Raw genomic sequence first — 20,733 nt, forward strand, 5'->3', positions numbered from 1 at the left:
TTTTGTATTATTTCAGATCCAATATTCATTTATTATCAAATTTTACAAGCATTTGAAAAACCCGCTCTGACCTACCAGGGAGCCCAAAGAGGGGAAGCTTAACTAATTGTAATTTGGTACATTTGCCAATGAAATACGAAGTTATAAATGATAATATAATTGACTAGCTACCTGACATTATTAAAAAAAATGCATAAAATGTTAAACTTATCCAATTTAAGGTTAGTAAATTTGTTTATGAAACAAAAATAAATAACGTGTTAAATTAATAGACAAATTAAATGCCATCCAAAAAAAAACAACTTTTTTGTGTTTAACTTATCCTATTGAAATAGAAAATAGTCAGCACACGAGTCAAGATATTATAAATAAATATATGATTCGATCCTATACCCGTTTTGCCCGAAGGCAGATTTTTTTATTTCAATAATTTTAACCTTATTTTTTCACCAAATTAATGTTATTTCCCCAGTATTGGCAATTTTAATGTGATTCCTTTGTTAACTCTCTAAATATCACCAACAGATGCCAAATTGAAATCAGATTTAAAAAAAATAATAAATACATTAAAAAAAAATAAATAAATAATCGCTAAATTTGTCGCCAAGTAGGCGACAAAACTTGGCAACCAAAAGACTGTTAATTTTCTCGCCAAGTGTCTGCCAAATTATAACACTACTTGAGTTTTGCACTTTCTGAAAATGTTTAGCCCTCTCACGGATCGAAAAAAAAATGAAAAGTCTTATAATATCACCGCATTGATTCTTACTATCACTGTCCACCATATTCACTTTTATTGGTCCTAGAAAGTGTTGTGACTGAACCTGTGTGGCACTGAAACAGCAACACACACACAGATAAAAGTGAACTCAGAAGTGATTGCGGTATTTAAGATCAGACTATATCCTTATACATATAACGGCGAATGATGAAGTAATGTTCTTGATGTCATCAGCAATGAAACTCATTTCACGGCATGAAAATTTGATGATATTTTTTGGTAATGTTTGACATGTAGGGAAATGCTTTATTTTGACGAGGCTGAACTGGATCCGGTATCTTAAATGTTTTACTGGTAAAACTGACATTTTAGAAGAATGAAGAAACAAATAAATGGTCAACAATAAATGGAGTTTAGGGTTAATCTACTGGAGTTGGCTTAAGATTTCAACTGTCAAAATATCAACAAACAGGCAATTCCTTCTTTCAAATGTAGAAGCAATTTTCACTCGCCATACCCTGACGGACGATTTTCCAGTATCCTATAGCGTAGAATCTTTAGCGTAGAATTCCTTACGTTGAAAACTTCGGAAAAAACTTTTAGTTTCCAGTCCAATCGAGTGTTTATATATTACCTTCAAGTTTCGAATCCTAATATTCCTCTTACATGCATATGCTTATTGAAAAAAATGAATTGTTGTATTTCGAGTCAACTGACTTCAGGCGGAAGAACAAAAGAGTTCTTTAGTTCTTTAACTTTGGTGAAAGTAGGGGTAGTCTATAGTTGGTGCAAACTGTAAACTGAGAGCATTGTAAAGGCTACGCAGATCTTAAGAACAAAATTATGACGCTATCAGGTTAGGTTTGCCTTAACGTTACACATGAAATCACTTAAAAAAAAATGTGTTATAGTTATGAACGTAGTATTTTTCTGTACAGATTTCAGTCGGAACTGAATTTCTTGCAATACAGTAAGTTGCCTTTTCTGTAACAATGTACTGTAAAGATTTTTTTGATGCTTAAAACTGAGAAAGACATTTACTCATTTTTAAGTCAAAATTACTTAGAAAAATGGGTACATAATTTGACTTTTAAGCATATAATTTTCAATATTGCAATTAATGTGTATAAACGTGGGGATACATGTGATTGTGTTTTCTCTAAGCTACATTTAAAATAAATTGTTTTTGTAAAGTTTATCCCACTTTGACAGTATTATAAATTGCTATTTTCTGTTTTTACCTAATATGAAGGAAAAAAACAAACAAAAAAAAAATAGTATAAGATAAACATTTTACAAAGATTACAAGAGAGAAATGTTAACACATTGCCAGTTGTCTACATCAGAGAATTAAGAAAAAAAAAACACCGTTCAATCTATTGAATTTAGTTTTATTATCTGAAATATATTCAATATGAAATTTTTCATCTCACTAATGAACTCAGAATTCCCTTCTAATAAACGAACATTACCCAGTGGAATTTCCAATTCCCATTTCATAATTTGAGACAGCTAAGTAGCAGGAAATTCCCGCCGATAAATGACATAGAATACCTTTAAACAACTCATGCAGAACTGTTCAGTTTGGTAGTTGATTCAGCTTGAACTAATTACGGTCGTTTGATATTAAACACGAAATCTATGCATTGAATGTCACCTCATTCCAGGGAGTTATTATATAAGTCGAGAGAATATGTATACGTATATTTTTTAGATTTGAATTCAGTAGCAATTAGTTAGGATTTGCAAAGAACTCCGTAACAATATTAGTTCCATTTGAAATGTATTACGAATTGTTGGAAATTTACGCCAGTTGAGTAAAAAAACAAACTTTTGGGGAAAACATCTGGTACATAACACACCCCGGCAAGAAAAGCGACATTACTCAAAATTTGGGAAAAACGTACAAGGGTCATTCCATGTTAAGTGATCCAAAGTTTTTCTTCACATTTTTGTATTTCTTTGAAATTTGGCTCATCGATCGCACCCTTCAGGGTAATCAAAAGTCCAAATTTTTATATTTTTATTTCTTTTATTTTTTGATTTATGAGACTTTGCTTTTTAGAAAAACCCTCTTTTTTTCATGGAGGCTTGAACATAAAATGGACGATAACTCAGCACCAAATATAGATAGAAAGATTTTGCAAAAAGTATTTTAAAGTACATTAAATGCTGCTTAATATGATATGCAACATTAAAAATTTTGTAAAAAGTTTCGTTTTTAAAAATTTAAACTTAAATTTAAAATTTAAACTTCTCAGAAAACATAAAATGATTTTTGTTTTTAATCCTCAAAATGTTTTGTGCAGTTTATCTTTATTTGTGGAAAATTTCAAGTTGAGATCTCAATGGGATCATATTTTTATGAATTCTTTTAATAAAATTTGACTGAAGAAATAATGATATTTTTCAGTTTCAATTTAGTTAAATATGGGATTCTCATACTGGTGATGGTCAAATGAGTACTAAATAAACATGACAATTCTTGAAATGAACTGGCACGAACTTGTAGATTGGTACCCCCCCCCCCCCTTCCACCGCACCACCACTTTTTATCTTTTTTTTTTTCAAAACTGTTTTCAAAATTAAAAAAAAAAAAAAGATGTATTATGTACATGAAATATACACATTTTAAGCATACTGGATTACTGGGAGTACACCATCAGAAAAATTGATGGAAATATCAGTGAATAGAACCTAACTCATTTGTAGCTTTTTTTTTCGGGAAGTGGGATGGTAGAATAAGGAGGGGAGGGGGGTCAATCTTGAAAAAGCTTAACAACATGGAAGGTTATGCTCAAAAGATGAAAGTTTGTTTGATCTATAACTGCTTTTAATATATAGATAGATCTCGTTGCATTACTCTCCTTCACAACAGAAATTAAAAATAAACTAAGCAATAAAGAGAAAAAAAACAGCTGCACTCCAGATGTTGTAGAAAGGCAGCATATATGGATAAACATATGATCTGATGCATTGATTTATTTGTGGTTTTGTGTGAAAAGAATGGAAAAACATTAAAACAACATGGGGAAAACACTATTTTGTTATGTTCTGGGGGCAAACTATTTCTTACCTTCTTCTGAAATTTAAAGTTGTTGCTGGTGTAGGGGATGAAATGAATCATATTTTTTCTTATCAGATTTATAATTAATCAAGTACTCTAAGTGAAGTTATCATCTAAAAAGAAACACTTGGTGTAGGAGGAAAAAAAATGGCTGATACTAGTATAGTGTTAATCGTATGTTTGGGTAGGGATGGGGAGGGGGATATACTTCGTCTTGTTTCAAATAAGAACATTTACCACATTTGAGTACGTTTACTACTCATTTTATTTTATTTTATTTTGTTTTACTTTTTACATTTGGAAAACTAAAAAAAAAAAAAAGATTAAAAGTGGTTGAGCTGGGGGGGGGGGGCTTGCGAATCTACAAGTTTATGCCAGTTCATTTTAAGGATAGTCATGTTTACTTACTGCTCATTTGAACATCCACAGTAAGAGAATACCATATTCAACTAAATATAATCTGAAAAATATTATTATTTCTTAAGTCAAATTTTATTCAAAATGTCTTACAAATAATATCCCATTGAGATCCCAACTTTAAATTTTGCACAAATAAACACAAAATTTTTGGCGAAATTAAAAAAAATCATTTTATGTTTTCAGCGAAATTTAAATTTTAAATTTAAATTTTTTAAAATGAAGTTTTTTACAAAATTAGTCATTTTGCATATTATATTAAACAACAATTAATGTACTTTAAAATGATTTTTACCAAATCTTTCGATTTGGTGCTGAATTATTGTCCATTTTATGTTCAAGCATCCATGCAAAAAAGAGGGTTTTTCTAAATATCAAAGTCTTGTAAATCAAAAGATAAAAGAGATAAAAATCTAAAAATTTGGTCTTTTGATTACCTCGAAGGGTACCAATCAATGTGCTAAATTTCAAAGAAATTCAAAAATGTGAGTGAAAAAAATTCTGAAATTTTGGATGACTTGATATGGAATGACCCACAAGCTATTGATGTAATATTCTAAATGTAATGTTCTTTCTAGCCATAAAACTCGCCCCCCAGTTAGCTTACATTACTGGTGCGTGATTGCGTCAAAACGATATAATAAATAGTGACATATGATTCAAACTTTATAATCTGAAGGAAATATTTTTTTAATTTGAACAATGCATTATTAATTTAGATAATTAAATATACCCAGTAAACATCACATTATAATTTTGTTTTGCACATAAGTAATATTTTAGACAAAATCACTTTAAATTAATATCTCTCAAAACTTATTTTTTCCAATAAGTTTTATTTTCCTCTTTCTTTTGAGTTGTGTCACTTCCTTTGCCGGGTTTGCGATATGAAGCAGTGAGCAGCATAGGGATGTAAACGGACGTTTTAGAGTTTGAGTGAAATTCATTTAAAAATTAGATCTTTGCTAGGCTTTTATTGCTTTTTTTTCTAATTCCTGCAGTATAGCAGCACCTACCAAAACTACTAAAGCTATATCTTGTCCAGAAATATAGAAGGGGATAGCCCTTCCATTTGTAGTGGTTATCTCTAAATAGTATTCAATTTTGGCATTTACCTCTCTTTGCTTCTCATTGCGTCATATGCACGCGGTTGGACACTTCACATTTTTCATTAAATTTACGACACTTTGAAGTAAATTTGTAATAACCTAGAGAAATGCTTACTAATAATATGAACGAAAATGTTAAAAGATATACAACAGATCGCTATAAAAAAGAAAGCAACACGGAAAAGTGATTTTAAAATTAAATCAATTTACTGCAGAGATATAGAATTTTTTCAGGTAGTTGAAAAGAGGAAAAGACAGACCGAATAAAATAGCAAAACAAGTATTTTTTTAATCGTAATAAAAGCAATAATGTTTGAAACTCATGCTGTAATTGTTTCATCGTAAAATATATGTATAAAATGCGTAATAAACTCTAATGAAATTACAGACTCACGTCAAAAATTTCTGGATTTAGAAATGAAGAAATCAGTCCCAAACAAACCTATGAACAAACGCTAAAAATAAAAAAGGAACTACCACCAGTCTAAAGTTTTATTGCCTTTTAGGAGCACTTAAAAATTAGTTACTAACATAAACTGTTTTCGAATGCGTTTGAAAAACGTCCAGTTAATCTAAACTATGATGGGACGACTTATGCTACCAACCGCAGAAATCTCTTACTAAACAAGACAGACGCAATTTTTTTCCGTAACCAATCTTCTCTTGTTTCTTGGAATATAGAAATTTAATGAGATCATCACTTGTAGCCAATAAAATAAGTAAAACAAATAGATTATCCAAAAATCATTCAGAAGGCGGTGTACGTATCTCCTCTTATGCTACAGATTAACCAAGTAGAGTTTTCATTATAAAATATAATGATTGTGGCGAATATCGCGGTGAAATCCTTGGAACGTTGCGACATAGAAAAAAATGCTGTATACCGTAACTGTTGTTCGGTATTTGACTGTATTTCATAAGGTATTTTTCTTAATTGCATAATTAAATATTGAGAAATGACCATACTGATTGACGTGAAATATTATTTCGTCAAGCTTTAAATGCATGTCCAAAACAATGAGGTCTAGTCATGACTATTTGCAGAGCTTTTTGAGTACTATTGTTTGGACGTGCATACATGATGTATAACAAACAGTTAATATAGAAACATGTAAATGAAACGTTAGGTGAAATGATGTGAAGGATGCCAGTTGGTAACGGAGCAGGTTGCGAAACATTTCGGTAACTTAGAGTGTGACATTACTGCAAATTTGGACACCAGTCGTTTTATTTTGTCAATGACAGTTGAATCAAAATAGATTTACAAAAAAAAAAAAGTTTGACTTTTGAGATCCTAAATTCAAACTTTGTTTTTTCCCATCACGAATTGCAATAAAACCCCACTCGTTGAGATCCTTGTTTCTACTAATGGCTTTTATCGCAACCATATTTTAAATTCAAGAAGCAAAACTCAAATTAATGCCAGGAGATGGAAGCTGGATGCTGTGTGGATACGGTTTTCGAATAAAATTAATAGCATAAAGTCGAGAAGGTCGTTTAAAAAATAAATCAATTCCAAGTCACATGGACACCTCATTATAAGCACAGAAAAACAAAATCAAAAGACCGACGTCCTTCAATGGCCAAGTGAAAACAATGAGTAATTCGTGATTGCTCAAAAAAAAAAAAAAAAAAAATACTTTGATGGATTAAACAGAAAAATAGCTTTTTATGGCAAAATATAGTTTTTCAAATAATTATAGGTATTTTCGATGTATTAAAATTTGTAAGCGTCCATCCGTCCGTATTTTGAAGCCGGTCTAATTCTTCAGGGTAGGGAAATGCAAAGTTGCATTCTGGACATTTAAGCCATTAATTACTACATTTGCACTATGCAAACCTGACCAACAAAGTAAAAAATGTACATTGTGTTAAGAAATAACCTAGTTAATACACTAACAAATTTTATAAACTTATATTTAAACGCTCCAGTTTTTAGTTTAATTAAACACATTTTATTAATAGATTACATTTGCCAATAATATTGATAAGCTACAATCATTCTATTGAATTTTCATGTGGACAAATTGACATATTTTGAGACATAATAAAACTTGACGTTAATATTTGTACCTCATGTCTTTTTCCCTACAATTTTTTAAAATATTTCATTACTGAAACAAATATCTCTTTCTCTTCATATTTTTTTTTTTTTTTACAAAATGTGGCTAGAGAAATATAAGTAAAAGACCGCAATCGATTCTCGGAAGAGGCAATGGCGTTTTAAAATCCATAAACATTAAAAAAACACATAAAAACTGTAATATATATATATATATATATATATATATATATATATATATATATATATATATATATATATATATATATATATATATATATATATATATATATATATATATATATATATATATATATAAATATATATATATATATATATGTGTATATACGTATATTACATATACTATGAAGCAAATGATACAGAACAATCGAACGCAGAATATTAGAAACTAATTTTTTTTTTTCTACAAAAAGCTCTCCGTAGCTCAGATATGATTCTTTTTCTGTCAATGAAAAGGAGAAAAAGGGAATCCTTAAACGATTCAACCTCTCGACTTAAGAACTCCGACGCCCTGATCGTTAAGATACCATAAATGATAGTTCCAGGAATCTCCGACAGGGGCTCGATCGCTAAGCTCTCATTCAACACAGACGCCCCTCTCAAAAGTTGAGGATTTGTCTGCTGCGCTCGGCACACACGCACAAAACACTCTGTGCGCGATGACTGCAGAAGATATTCCATGTCGGAACTCCCTGACTTTAGAACGTGATACGATTTCGCGCCGATCGGTCGTTGACTGCGAATTGCTCCTAATCTCCGCTCCAAATGCGGTAATTGAAAGTGACAGTTTCTCAAAAGATGCGAAGAGTGAAAGAACTTTTTTCACTCGTAATTGACTGTAATAAGGCACTTTTTTAAACTTACCGTTTTTTTCTGTATTGTTGAGAGACATTTCTGGACTATCATTCAATAATGAAGATTTGGAAATCGTACAGAAATGACGTGTTGCTTTCTTACTTCCTCTTCTTTTGCGCAGGAAATTTTCTGGGTAAGTGTTTCCTGTTTTCTTTTTACGAAAATGCAGGCAGAACATATATATATATATATATATATATATATATATATATATATATATATATATATATATATATATTGATCAAAATTTTTTGTTTTCCATAAATAAAATTGAAATAAACATAACAATGGATAAGGTCATGTAAAGAAAAACAAAAAAACATATCTGGTTTTTGTATTGTAGAATATAGAATGCATGATTCCCTTGAAAAATTCTAAAAATATTTAACTACTGAAAAATTGACATCATGTGGCACTTGACATTTTTGCGCAGAGCCCTACATACATACATACATAGTAAATAGATATTAAACTATAATATTAATTTTTGATTCATCATAAAATTAAATGATAATAGTGAATTGTCAATTTAAATAAAAATAGTAATTTTTTTAACCCTTTAGTTCACAGAATATACTTTTTCACAGACTTTACTTTACTTAGACAAAATCACTGAAACTGAAAAGAAATGTTACTAATTCTTTTATGTGTTTATGCGTTTCTTATACACAATATGTCAAAAAAAGATGCATAAATGGTAGATTGTACCTGATTAAAAAATACTTTGAAATTTGGTGTTTTTCTTTCCTTTTTTTTTTTGTCAACGGAAACTTTTAAGGAACTAAACAATTAGTCTGCTTACAAAATTATTTTAAGTAAAGTTATAAACTTACAAAACAATATTTATACATAAATGTCTTTAAGAAACTGTTGCATATTATTATAAATAAAATATTTTACAGACAAGTGAAAAGGTTAACAGGGCAAAACTAATACTTAGTTTTTAAAGTTGTTTAGTCTTTCTCAAAGGTGTTTTTTCTGGGAACGTCATAACGTCCTTTTTACTTAATCAAACATCATAATAGCATCATATAAAACCAGTTTTTGCATCGCGTTCGTTGAAAAATAAAAATGCAATTCACATGCTTGTTGTTTTCTCATAAGAGATAGATTAATTTTGGTTTTCTTAGGTATGGCTTCATTGAAATGAGGCCCATTAGTTCAGGTGGGAATTTAAACCCCATTTACCAAAAAACAAAACAGCTTTAGCTACTTATTTTCTTCAGCAGAAGTATTATATATTTCCGTAAATATACATCCGAAACTTATTGCAGAATTCTGAACCTCAGTTTCGTTGTTATTAAAACCAAGAGAAAAGGAATTTATTTTAGCATGGTAAATCGCATTGTGGCATTACAAAATATCTTAACAAGTGTAGTCATTGACTTGAATCCTCTTTGGTACTTTATTGCACATTATTTTAACGTATTACATCCAGAAATGCAGGCACAAAAGCTCAGTTGGTAAGAGCGCCATGTGAATGACGCACAAGTCATGGAATCGATTCTTACATGTAGAAAATGCAATTTTTGATTGAATAAATTTCCTCAGCTGAATTCTGATCCAAATGTCAATGAATCTGTACTCTTAACCTATTGGAAGCAAGAATTCAAGCTACAATAGTTCTGTTGCATTTTAGTTACAGACTTTATTTTAACCCGTCATTTTGCATTTCTTGTACAAAATTTCTCAAAAGTGTTTATTTTGATTACACATTAATTCCTTATTAATTCATCAAAATTCAAAAATAAGAAATGGTTTTAGAGCTCTTTTGACGCAATCAACAGTAAACAAGTATGTGTAATTTGGAATTTTTTATTAAAAGGAATAAATAAAAATAAAGAAATAATTAAAAACTATGTATTATTTTATTTTTAAATGGCTCTGGTCAGCCAGTTAGTCATAACTAAATTTCACTATCTCCAATCTTTATCTTTACTAATAATAAAGCTGAAAGTCTCTCTGTCTGGATGTCCGGAGGATGTCTGCCGTATGCAGGTAAAGGGCAGTAACTGCAAATTTTTCTTTCTTATTTTTTTTTTTTTTTTTTGCATTCTTGTCATTTATTGTACGTTGTCTTTATTGCATAAGCTCGCTTATTTCGTTTCCACTGAAAAAAAGGCGCAAAAAAGAGGTCTAATTCCAACATTTCCCTATTGTTAGTAGTGAATCCAAAACGCGTTTCTTCAAATATCTCGAAACCTCATTTCTGCAGATACTGCCGTTTACCTACACATGGCAGATGTCTGTAGGATGTCTGGATCTCTGTGACGTGCATAGCGCCAAGTCCGTTAGGCCGTTTTTCATGAAATTTTTACAGACAGTTAGTTTGTAGCATGGGAGTGTACACCTCGAAGCGATTTTTTAAAAACTCGTGGTTCGCTTGCTATTCCGATTTTAAGAACAAAATTATCATAAGATGGACGAGTAAATTACGAAATTATCATAACGTGGAACCGTAACATGGGCACAAGCCAATTGGCGAGATACGAAATTATCTTAACGTGGAACTCTAACATGGGTACAAGCCAATTTGCGAGAAAATTCACCATTCATTATTTGTAAATATACAGGCGAACCAAAAGACCTTTTAACTATTACGGGCAAAGCTATGCGGGTACCACTAGTTTTTAAATAAATTAGTTTTTTTCTTAAATAAATTAGTTTAGTATATTTCACGAAGAAAAATACTTCTTTCCTTTTGGATGAAAACGAAAGAAGCAAAAATCAATTTTATGAGGTTGAAGCTTCTAAGCTTACTCTTACTTAATAAATACAAGTGTGAATACTTTAATAAGCCTTAGTTTTATTTTAAGCAATCCTAAATGCGCATTTAAATGTCATCAATAAATATTTTTCTATAATAAAAATTTAAAAGATCGTTTGAATTTCATATTCTTAAACTGGCCTATTGGTCCTTGTAATTAATAAAATAAGTAGTCAACAAGTAACGAGAACAATCTTAAATTTCTGTCAAATAAAAAAAAAAAAAAAAAAAACTATATTTTACAAAACATAAATTGAAGCTTATTGGATAAACATCTTGTTTAATGGGTGGCAGCTTCCAGAAAGTGTGCTTGAAAAGAACAAAAACTCAAAATGAATCTCCTTAATTAATCTCCGTGTTAAAATATGCTCAAAATAATCCTAACTATGCTATTAAGATACGCTAATCACTTTTTATATAATGTGATAAGTAAAAACGCTTGCTTAATTTCATATTCTTAAATTGGATTAACGGTCCAAAATAGGATAATATTTTCGGTCTAATAAAGGAAAACGAGCCATTTTTTATTCTTTTATTTATATCTTGTCAACAAGCCTCCTAATTCTGCATATAAATACATTGCTGTAATCCCCATTTAACATTGTTTGTAAGTATAAAAGCACTTTTCTCAGTTCTTAAGTTTTAGTATTATCCTACTAGATGCTAGTTCTCAAAACAAAATCGAACACGTTTTCAACACAAATCACATCCCTTCAAGCTATGCAGATCGAATTGTGGCAAAACTTCATCCTCAATGATTTCAGTCACAAATCTTTGTATTTCTACCGATTGAGTGTAGTACACATCTTTACGCTAAATTTTATGCAGTGGTCCAATGTAGGCGGTTTTCCCCTACACTATTATTAAATATTAAAAATATCATTAATGAGCGTTAGACCTAAATAAAAAATAAAAAATAAAAATTGCAAGTTGACAAGAGGCCATCTCTCTCATAACGTGTGGAAGAGATTCGCTCTATGATATTATTTATTGTTTTTTATCTTTTTGAGGATTATTTCTCTACTTCAATTAAAGGACTTGGGAGATGTAGGGGTTATGTAACAAATTCCTAATTTAAAGTAAATTTGGTTCAAAGTTTTATTTTTGCAACTTTTTGTTTTCTAATTTTGTCGTTAAGTGAACGTATAAAATTAGTCTGACACCTATTTTTTTATGTACCAAGTTTTAATTTCTTACCTGTATCCATAATATACATTTTAATGTATTTTGTGTACATTCACAAACATTTTTTTTAGTCTGTAAATTATTTAAGGAATGAATGAGGCAAGATGTAAATAAATTCAATCAAAGCTATTTTTGTTTCGGAAGAAAATAATACAAAGCGAACTAATTTGGGCCATTTCGGAACGAAAACAAAATAACTTAGCATATATAACTTGAAATATTTGACAAAAAATAAGCAGTTTTATCTAAGCTGGTCAATCAAAATAACAAAAAAAAAAAAAAAAAAAACTTAAATTTGCCTCAATGGCGTGGTCTTTCATTAATAAGTAAATTGTAGTAGCATCTGTATTCTTCCGGGATAAATCGTAGCTGGTCTTTCATATTTTTCTTTTTTTTCATTTGATAACTCCGTTGCCTTTTCAAACAATGGGGAAATGTCCCCCAAGCTTGCTTTTTGATTCAAGTAGCGCTTTATATTCACTTCTTCAAAAAGAGTGTTCGGATCATACGATTATTTAAAAATCAAAAACCGTATTCTTCTACATGGATCCATTACACGCCATGTCTGAAACACACGCCTTTCATCAAAGTATTCTTTTTTTCTGTTGAATTTAATTTATAACTACAATTAATACTAATCAAATTTTTAATTTATCGTTTGCTAGTTGAAATTTGTCCATGTTTATTGTTTTTATTATTATTATGAAGAAGTACGGATTTTCGATGACTAGGAGGGGAAGACCGCCTATATTGGACATAATGAACAAAAGGCTCGTATCGCTAAATATGAAGCAAAATAAAAGTAAAAAATAGGTTATCCGAAGCCTAATTTAATTAGGAACCACCATAGGTACTTATATTTTCTGTAAATATGACGATAATTTAAAAAAATATTTTTGACAAAGTTGCAAAAGTCCAATTTAGGAATATATGCGCTTATACCGAACCATCATGCGCTTCCTAAATTGGATCGTAACAGCAAATTATATAATAACTTGCATTTGAACCGTAAATATACTTTACAGGATTTGCAATAGTATTTCCTTTGCTTTAGGCTAACTTGGCGCATTGTTGATGAACTCACTGATGGCATTTCATACACTTAGTTATGCTTCGCACTTCACCTCTACGGCAAATACTGCAATATCATTTGCTGTCTGCGATTGTTTGCTCCTTCCTTTGCGACTTTATCTGTTCTGTGTTCTTTTTATGTGGCGATGAGGTTTCTTTCTTCTGTCTTCCATTTTTTATGCAAAGGTAATATGTGTACCTTTACAAAATCATCAATAGAATAAACAATCATAACTTGATGAGAACTAGCCGCTGTTTTCTCTGAAGTTTTATTAATTTTATCCGTACCTTACTCTTGTGCATCTTGTACAGCTGACACTGAACATATAGCATGTTTACTTTGGCGAGTAATCTCATCTATATTTTTAACTTCTATCTCGGTTACTGCAAAGTCGCTGTCATTGAACACAATTGTATTAACAGGTCAAACTCCCGTTCTTGAGAATCCACTCACAGAATATTGGCCACACTTGCAGTTTGTTCATAAGAGTCACCTAACACTTCTGTTATTTTATCTTGAGTAATGGACTTCTTTAGATATTCTCGCATCCAGGTATCACAGGTACGATTGAAATATGTGGACAAAAGCTTGAAAAAAGCCACGTCAAAGGGCTGTATACGATGCTTAGTGTGTGCTAGAAGAAGAACCATTATTGCACTGTTATCGTTAGCCAAAGTAAGCCAGTTAGATTAAAGCGACTCAAAAGTTTCGTCAAAAAATGCTCGCACTAAGATGATCTTTTTGTCATACACACGTTACACTAGAGCACAGTCGAACAAGAACTGACACGTTAAGAAAAAAGCGTCTATAAGTAAATAAAAGCTGTGAGAAATAAAGCCATCTTTTTCTTAATCACTAAATTTCCGAAGATATGGCGTATCACCTCATACGGCGTCTCTCCCATTTTTATACTATACGACAAATGTCTTACCTTTCACAAAAAAAAAAAAAAAAAAAAAAATAAATAAATAAATAAAATAAAATACATAAATAAAAAATAAATAAATAAATAAATAAATAAATATTTATTTATTTATTTTTATCCGGTATGTCGTTTAAAAAATTGTAGATCTATGAATGGGTTTTGTACTAAAATATTTACAATGAAATACATTAACAGAAGAAGAATGTTACTTATTAAACGAATTCATTTTTATTAGTACTGAACTATTTAAAAATTATAATTATATACATATCTCCTTTTATAAATAATTATTAAATAGGCTGGGCCAAGAAAAGATTATATGTCCTTGTACAAAGATAAATTAGCGAAATAAAAGTAGCTAGTGTTATCTAATTAAGAGTAAAAATTATGCATTTCCGAAAGCAAGCAACATGTGATATGGAAAACGTTTGAAAAGGAATGAAAACGCAAGTATCCAATTCAGGAGTTATATTTGATAAACATCTAATGTACTCAAATACTCACTTCTTTCAGACATTTTTCAGAACTATTTTGAAAACACATTAATATTTTTCTACTGTATTACACGTGTATGCGTAAAAACTTCTTTTGGCAAATATTTTTGAAAAGAAAACCGAAAATTATATTCGAAGGTCTAAAGCTGCATTTTTCTTTTCTGACAAGAATAGTTTTTTCCTAAATCATAAAAACAATCTGTCCATAATTAGGTCTTTTTGTATTCACGAAAATCTAGCATATAACTCCAGCGATAGTATTAATAAAATTAAGCCGTTTCAAAGAGTAATGAAACCTTGATGGAACTTTTTTGGGAGAAACGCATTTGAAAAAATAATGAGCTGGCGAAGAAAAAAAAAAGAAGAAAGAAAAATTACGAATAACTACTTTTATTTTCTTTGATCATTTTCTTTTCATAACAAAGTTGAAGATATTTTTTTTTTCAATGTAAAAAAAGGAAAATGGCATTATTATATTAAGATAATTTCTGAACTTAATTATTTTTTGAGGAAAAATAAATTAATTTTCAAATCTTGAAGAGTCTAGATCTGCTTACGTAGAGGTAATTGTAGCATCCAGGTTGATTTCTTAATAAATTACAGAACGCTCAGTTAAAAACTAAACGAGCTTAATTTCACATGTCCAGTGGTGGTAAAAAAAATTGCATCACCCGCGCCGCAAAGGAGAGGAATATCATCCCGACTACATTCAACACACAGTCAAGCATCCCATATCCCAGATGATTTGGGGATATATTTCTGATCAAGAAAATGGTGGGCTTCACTTTGTGCAAGGAACAGTAAACGCTCAGGTGTACATTGGCATTTTGGAGGAGAAATTGCTTCCTACTATCCAGGATCACTTTACTTCAGTTCCAAACGTCATTTTCCAGGATGATTCTGCTTTGTGCCATAGAGAAAAACTGGTAAATAACAATTTAAAAACCTTTATCCTGCCGTTAGACTTAAATTGAAATGGGGTTAAGTATTTTTTTTTCTCTAAACTCACACGCAGGTTCAGAAATGAAAAAACTGAGCATAGGGTCAGCACTTTGCTTGGCCCAGAAACAGCCCCTATCTACGTAAACAATTATCGAATTCCTGCTGTTAAATGTTTATTTCGTAAGTTTTGCAGAATTTCACCTACATTCATCGTTAATCGGTCGAACAAAACACTTCTCACATAATCCTATTGTTGTGAAAATGCGAGGGTGATGCAATTTTTTTTTTTACCAACACTGTATAAACGTCGACATTCTAGCATCTGATTCTCTTTCTTAGCTAAGACTGCAAATTATGTCAAACACACCTTTTTAACACTGTTAGCTGATTTCTAAAAAAGCAAAATATGCCACTCACATCCGATGAAATCAATACGTAAAAATAAATAAAGTAGTAGCAACTTTTAAAAAATGCAGGTAATTAATTTGTTCCATAAAAAATTATTTAATCGTTTTCAAAATAAATAAATAAATAAATAAATAAAAAGTTTATCAAAATAAATAGATTTATCACAAAAAATCGTCTGCAGCTCGTATGGGTAAAAATAAAAAGCAACGAAAATTTAGGTTTTTCTCCGTTGCCAAAAACTTAAAAAAAAATATACAGTGCTGGTAAAAAAAAAAAAAAAAAAAAAAAAAAATGCATCATCCTTGCATTTTCACAACAATGGGATTATGTGAGAAGTTTTGGTCGACCAATTAACGATGAACGTAGGTGAAATTCTGCAGCACTTATGAAGTAAACATTTAACAGCAGGAATTCGATAATTGTTTACGTAGATCGGGGCTGTTTCCGGGTCAAGGGAAACTTCTAACCCCACGCTCATTTTTTTCATTTCTGAACTTGCGTGTGAGTTTAGAGAAAAAAAATTACTTAATCCCACGTCAATTTAAGTCTAATAAGAGGATAATTTTTTTTTTAAAATTGTTACTTACCAGTTTTGCCCTATGGCACAGATCAGAATCATCCAGGAAAATAATGTTCGGAACTGAAGTAAAGTGATCCCGGATAGTAGGAAGCAATTTCTCCTCCAAAATGCCAATATACACCTGAGCGTTTACTGTTCCTTGCACAAAGTGAAGCTCACCAACTCCTTGATCAGAAATACATCGCCAAATTATCTGGGATACGGGATGCTTGCATGTGTGTTGAATGCAGTCGGGATAATATTTCTCTCCTTAGCGGCGTTCAACTGTGTGCTATCTGTTGAACTCATGCAGATTGAATTTGGACTCGTCCGAAAACACAACTGATTTCCATTGAACGACAGTCCCCTCTTGGTGAGCTTTCGCCCAGTCTAGGTGCTGTTTCCTCATTTTTTTTTTTTGGTCAACAATGGCTTCTTTTGTGGTCGACGTGCCACAGGTGACTGATATAAACACACATTAGAGTCGTATACTAGCATTATTTGCCTTCTTATTTAGACTAAGGCTCTTATATAGTCCTGAGAAGTGTTTTGTCACATTTCTTCAAAAATCAAAATTTTCTATTCTGTTTTTTCTGCGATTGTAAGATAACTATTGCAGCTACAGGCTTCGTTTTGAGCTTAAATGAAAGCCAATTAAATTTACTTTAACTGCATTTTGAACTGTGTTCTTGTAGAGTAGGAAATTATGTCGATATTTGACCCAAAATGTGATAAAAGCATAAAATTTTCATTTTTCGCTAAAAATGGCCATTTTTTAGCCTAATAGCTCTTAAACTATTGGTCGCACAGAGCACCACTTTAAGTTTAAATTGTTTAAAACTTAATGTACTTTAAAACGGTTATTCACATTTACTATCAAATGTTTCCTAGTTTAAGATAAGAAAGGAAAAACTAAAAAAAGTCCGAAAATATCGCGTTTTTTGCGAATTACGCAGCGAGCACATGTTTTTGAAAAGTGCAAACTTAAATTCACACTGCCCTATTTGACCCAAACAACATATTAAAAAATCGGAACTTCATCGTGCTTTGCGATTTTAACCCCATTGTTTTGCTTAATATGATTGGACTATTAAATAAATAGCTGTAATTTAAAAATAAATCATCGTCTGTACAGCTTTTTTTCTGTTTGAAATAATGCATTCCAAATTTATTTGTATTTCTCGTTGCCAGAAATGAAATAGAGAAATTAAATCTTAAAAATGAAAATAAACAATAACCTCAACAAAAATTATTTCAAATAAAATTCAACATTATCTGTAAAACATAAAGTTCGTCCAAAACTAAACGAATTTACTTAAAAATCAAGGCTTTTTTTTTCAGTTTGATTTTTTTGAGCAATCAAGATTGCTTATTGTTCTCATTTGACTGTTTGTAATTCCTATCATTTTATTTTCCCGCCAGCACCCTCTCCCAGCAACACCGTCGCGTCTACTGACCTCACGATGCTGCTCCTGTTGCGAAAACAGTCTCCAGGTTGCGCCCATATCCTACACACACACGCATACACACACACATACACACACTCATACATGCGCACAGACACAAACACACACTCTTACACATTCATGCTTGCACACAGAAACAAACACATATGCTTACACACACACACACGAACGCCTACACACACACGCGTGTACACACACAGCTCTGCATATACAACACGCGCACCCACACACATGCGCCTACACAAACACACACGCGTATCATACACACACACGCTCGTGATTGCGAAAAACATAATTTGAATTCAAGATGCCAAAAATTCAAATTAATATATATTTTTTTTTCATAAGATTGGTGATTATCTGAACAGATAGAAGTCTACATCGGTTGAGCGTGAGGTGCCACTTCGAATTTGTCAGCAGCATAAAGTGAATTTTGAACAATCGTACAAAAGTAAATATCCTCTAAGGCCTTAAATAACAAGAAATCGCTAGTGGTTGGTGTCGATGGCTTACGAATAAATTACGAGAGCAAGATCTGAAGAACCGACTCCCCTTTTTCCTAGCTACCAGAGCAAACAGTTTGAATTCCAAAGGTTCATTTCTGGTTTAGATAATAATAGCAAATGGACGTTAGTTCTTTTTTTACTTTTAAAGTTTTGAACGGTGGATACCTAAGTGGACATATTCTGGCACTTCAGAATAATAGGGCGTTTCGAAAAAAAAAAACTAGGCACCATATTCTGGATAGGAATCGAGCTCGGTCTCATATTACATATACTTGCTTCAGTAAATTTTTTAAGTGGAGCTACAATATTTCATCCACTGTACAAACACTGCTCGCCAAACTAATAGTATTTCAAGAATAAAGCATTTTCTAATGGGTGACTTTTGAGTTACCCTATAATAAACGAAAAATCATGCATAACCCCTTTCTTATTATTTCGGCACTATAAATATTTAGAGCTTACTTGTCAAATGTAAGAGAATTGTTTTTAACTAATTCTATTACATTTGCTTTCAGCCAAGTTAATGATATGCTAAATAAAATGATAGTAATAATTTTATTAATACATTTAATTTTTTGACATATTTCCACAAATCTCAAACCAGCCTGTATAGTATCACATCTAAAAAGGTGTCAGAGAAAATCAATATTTTACGTGACACTGTTGTGCCTAATTTTTATTTCAAACACTAATATTTGGGCAATATTTTGATGTTATGCTCATTGTTTGGTTCTTATAATCTAAGTTATTAATTTGCATTTTTTAAAAATTCTAAAATGAAATTTTATTGATCCGTCCCTTTTCATTTAACATTTTATGTGCAACTAATCACTAAAAATGACGCTTAAGCTCTGTGCCAGTATTGTGGCGAAAAATAACATTGAATTAGGGTTTTAAATTTATAACGATTACATTTTCGAAAGCATTTTAAATGGACCAATATTTTCACATTTGATAAATATATTCGGCAACAGTAACTTAACCATCCCCATATTTTTTTAAACTAAAACTGGAACAATTATTAAAGCGAAAGATATAACTTTTCCAGCCACATCCGGCATCAGAATATAAAGAATTTTAAATCCATTGAAGAACGCATACAAAGCAAAAATAAAAACAAAGATGAATTGAAAGTAAAAAAAAATGCTGTCTCAGTTTCTTATTCGGCCTTATTTTCCGCCACTCTCTGGAAAAATAGAATAAATGGAAAGAAAACGGGAGATTTGAATAAAATGATGTTCCATTATCGTACTAAGGGTATTTGTGCTTTCTTGCAGTTTATGATCTGCGTATTAGACCAGTAAACCCAATGCAAAATATTCTTTTTATTTTATGTTTCTATTTAACGAGATAAAAGTAAATGACTCAGAAATAGGATGCGTTCGATAAAAAATAAATTGACTAAAAATTAGATTTAAAAAAAAAAAAAAAAAAACGAAAAAGGCTTTTTTTTCCAGAAAATTATTGACTGAAGATAATGTTCATTATTTAGCCTGTATTCTGATGAAACCTTTATGGAACAATGGGTAGTTAAATTGGACACATATAGTATTAAATAACAAGTTTCATTGAAATTCAACAAACACTAGGACACTAAGGAGTAAAAAACGAAAAACGAACACATCAATCAAATAAGTAACCAAAAAATGAATGTTTTTCACGAGCAAAAAGCGATTGAGAAATTTGCCGTAAGGTAAATTCTTAACATGTTTTCAAAATCCCAAACAAAAATAAGATTAGGTCATTACAATATTTAGACATAAGTGAGTCCGAGCAAACATGCTAAAAGATATGTTATTTGGAATTTCTTGAAATTTCCATCGTAAGAACGACGCATGAACCACACACATACAAATTATTCCTTTGATTGTAAATATATTGCTAAAAAAATAAATTAATGCATTTTCCTTTTTTTTTGTCGGAGAGCGTGTAACACAGCTAAGCTACAAGAAGCAAAATAATAATAACAGTAACAATCTTAATATATATATATATATATATATATATATATATATATATATATATATATATATATATATATATATATATATATATATATATATATATATATATATATATATATATATATATATATATATATATATATATATAGATATGGATATATATATATATATATATATATATATATATATATAT

At 30.6% G+C, this 20,733-nt stretch overlaps 1 protein-coding gene across 1 annotated transcript in view; it reads left to right on the forward strand.

The window, feature by feature from the left end:
* Positions 1–8,263: 8,263 nt before the first annotated feature.
* LOC129234417 (uncharacterized) overlaps positions 8,264–20,733 on the forward strand; it is a 73,948-nt gene continuing 61,478 nt past the window's right edge. The window contains exon 1 of the mRNA XM_054868452.1: positions 8,264–8,385. Coding sequence (XP_054724427.1) covers positions 8,310–8,385 — 76 coding nt within the window. The 5' untranslated portion in view covers positions 8,264–8,309. The remainder of the gene's footprint in view (positions 8,386–20,733) is intronic.

This window comes from Uloborus diversus, chromosome 1, assembly GCF_026930045.1.
Source record: "Uloborus diversus isolate 005 chromosome 1, Udiv.v.3.1, whole genome shotgun sequence".
NCBI lineage: Eukaryota > Metazoa > Arthropoda > Arachnida > Araneae > Uloboridae > Uloborus > Uloborus diversus.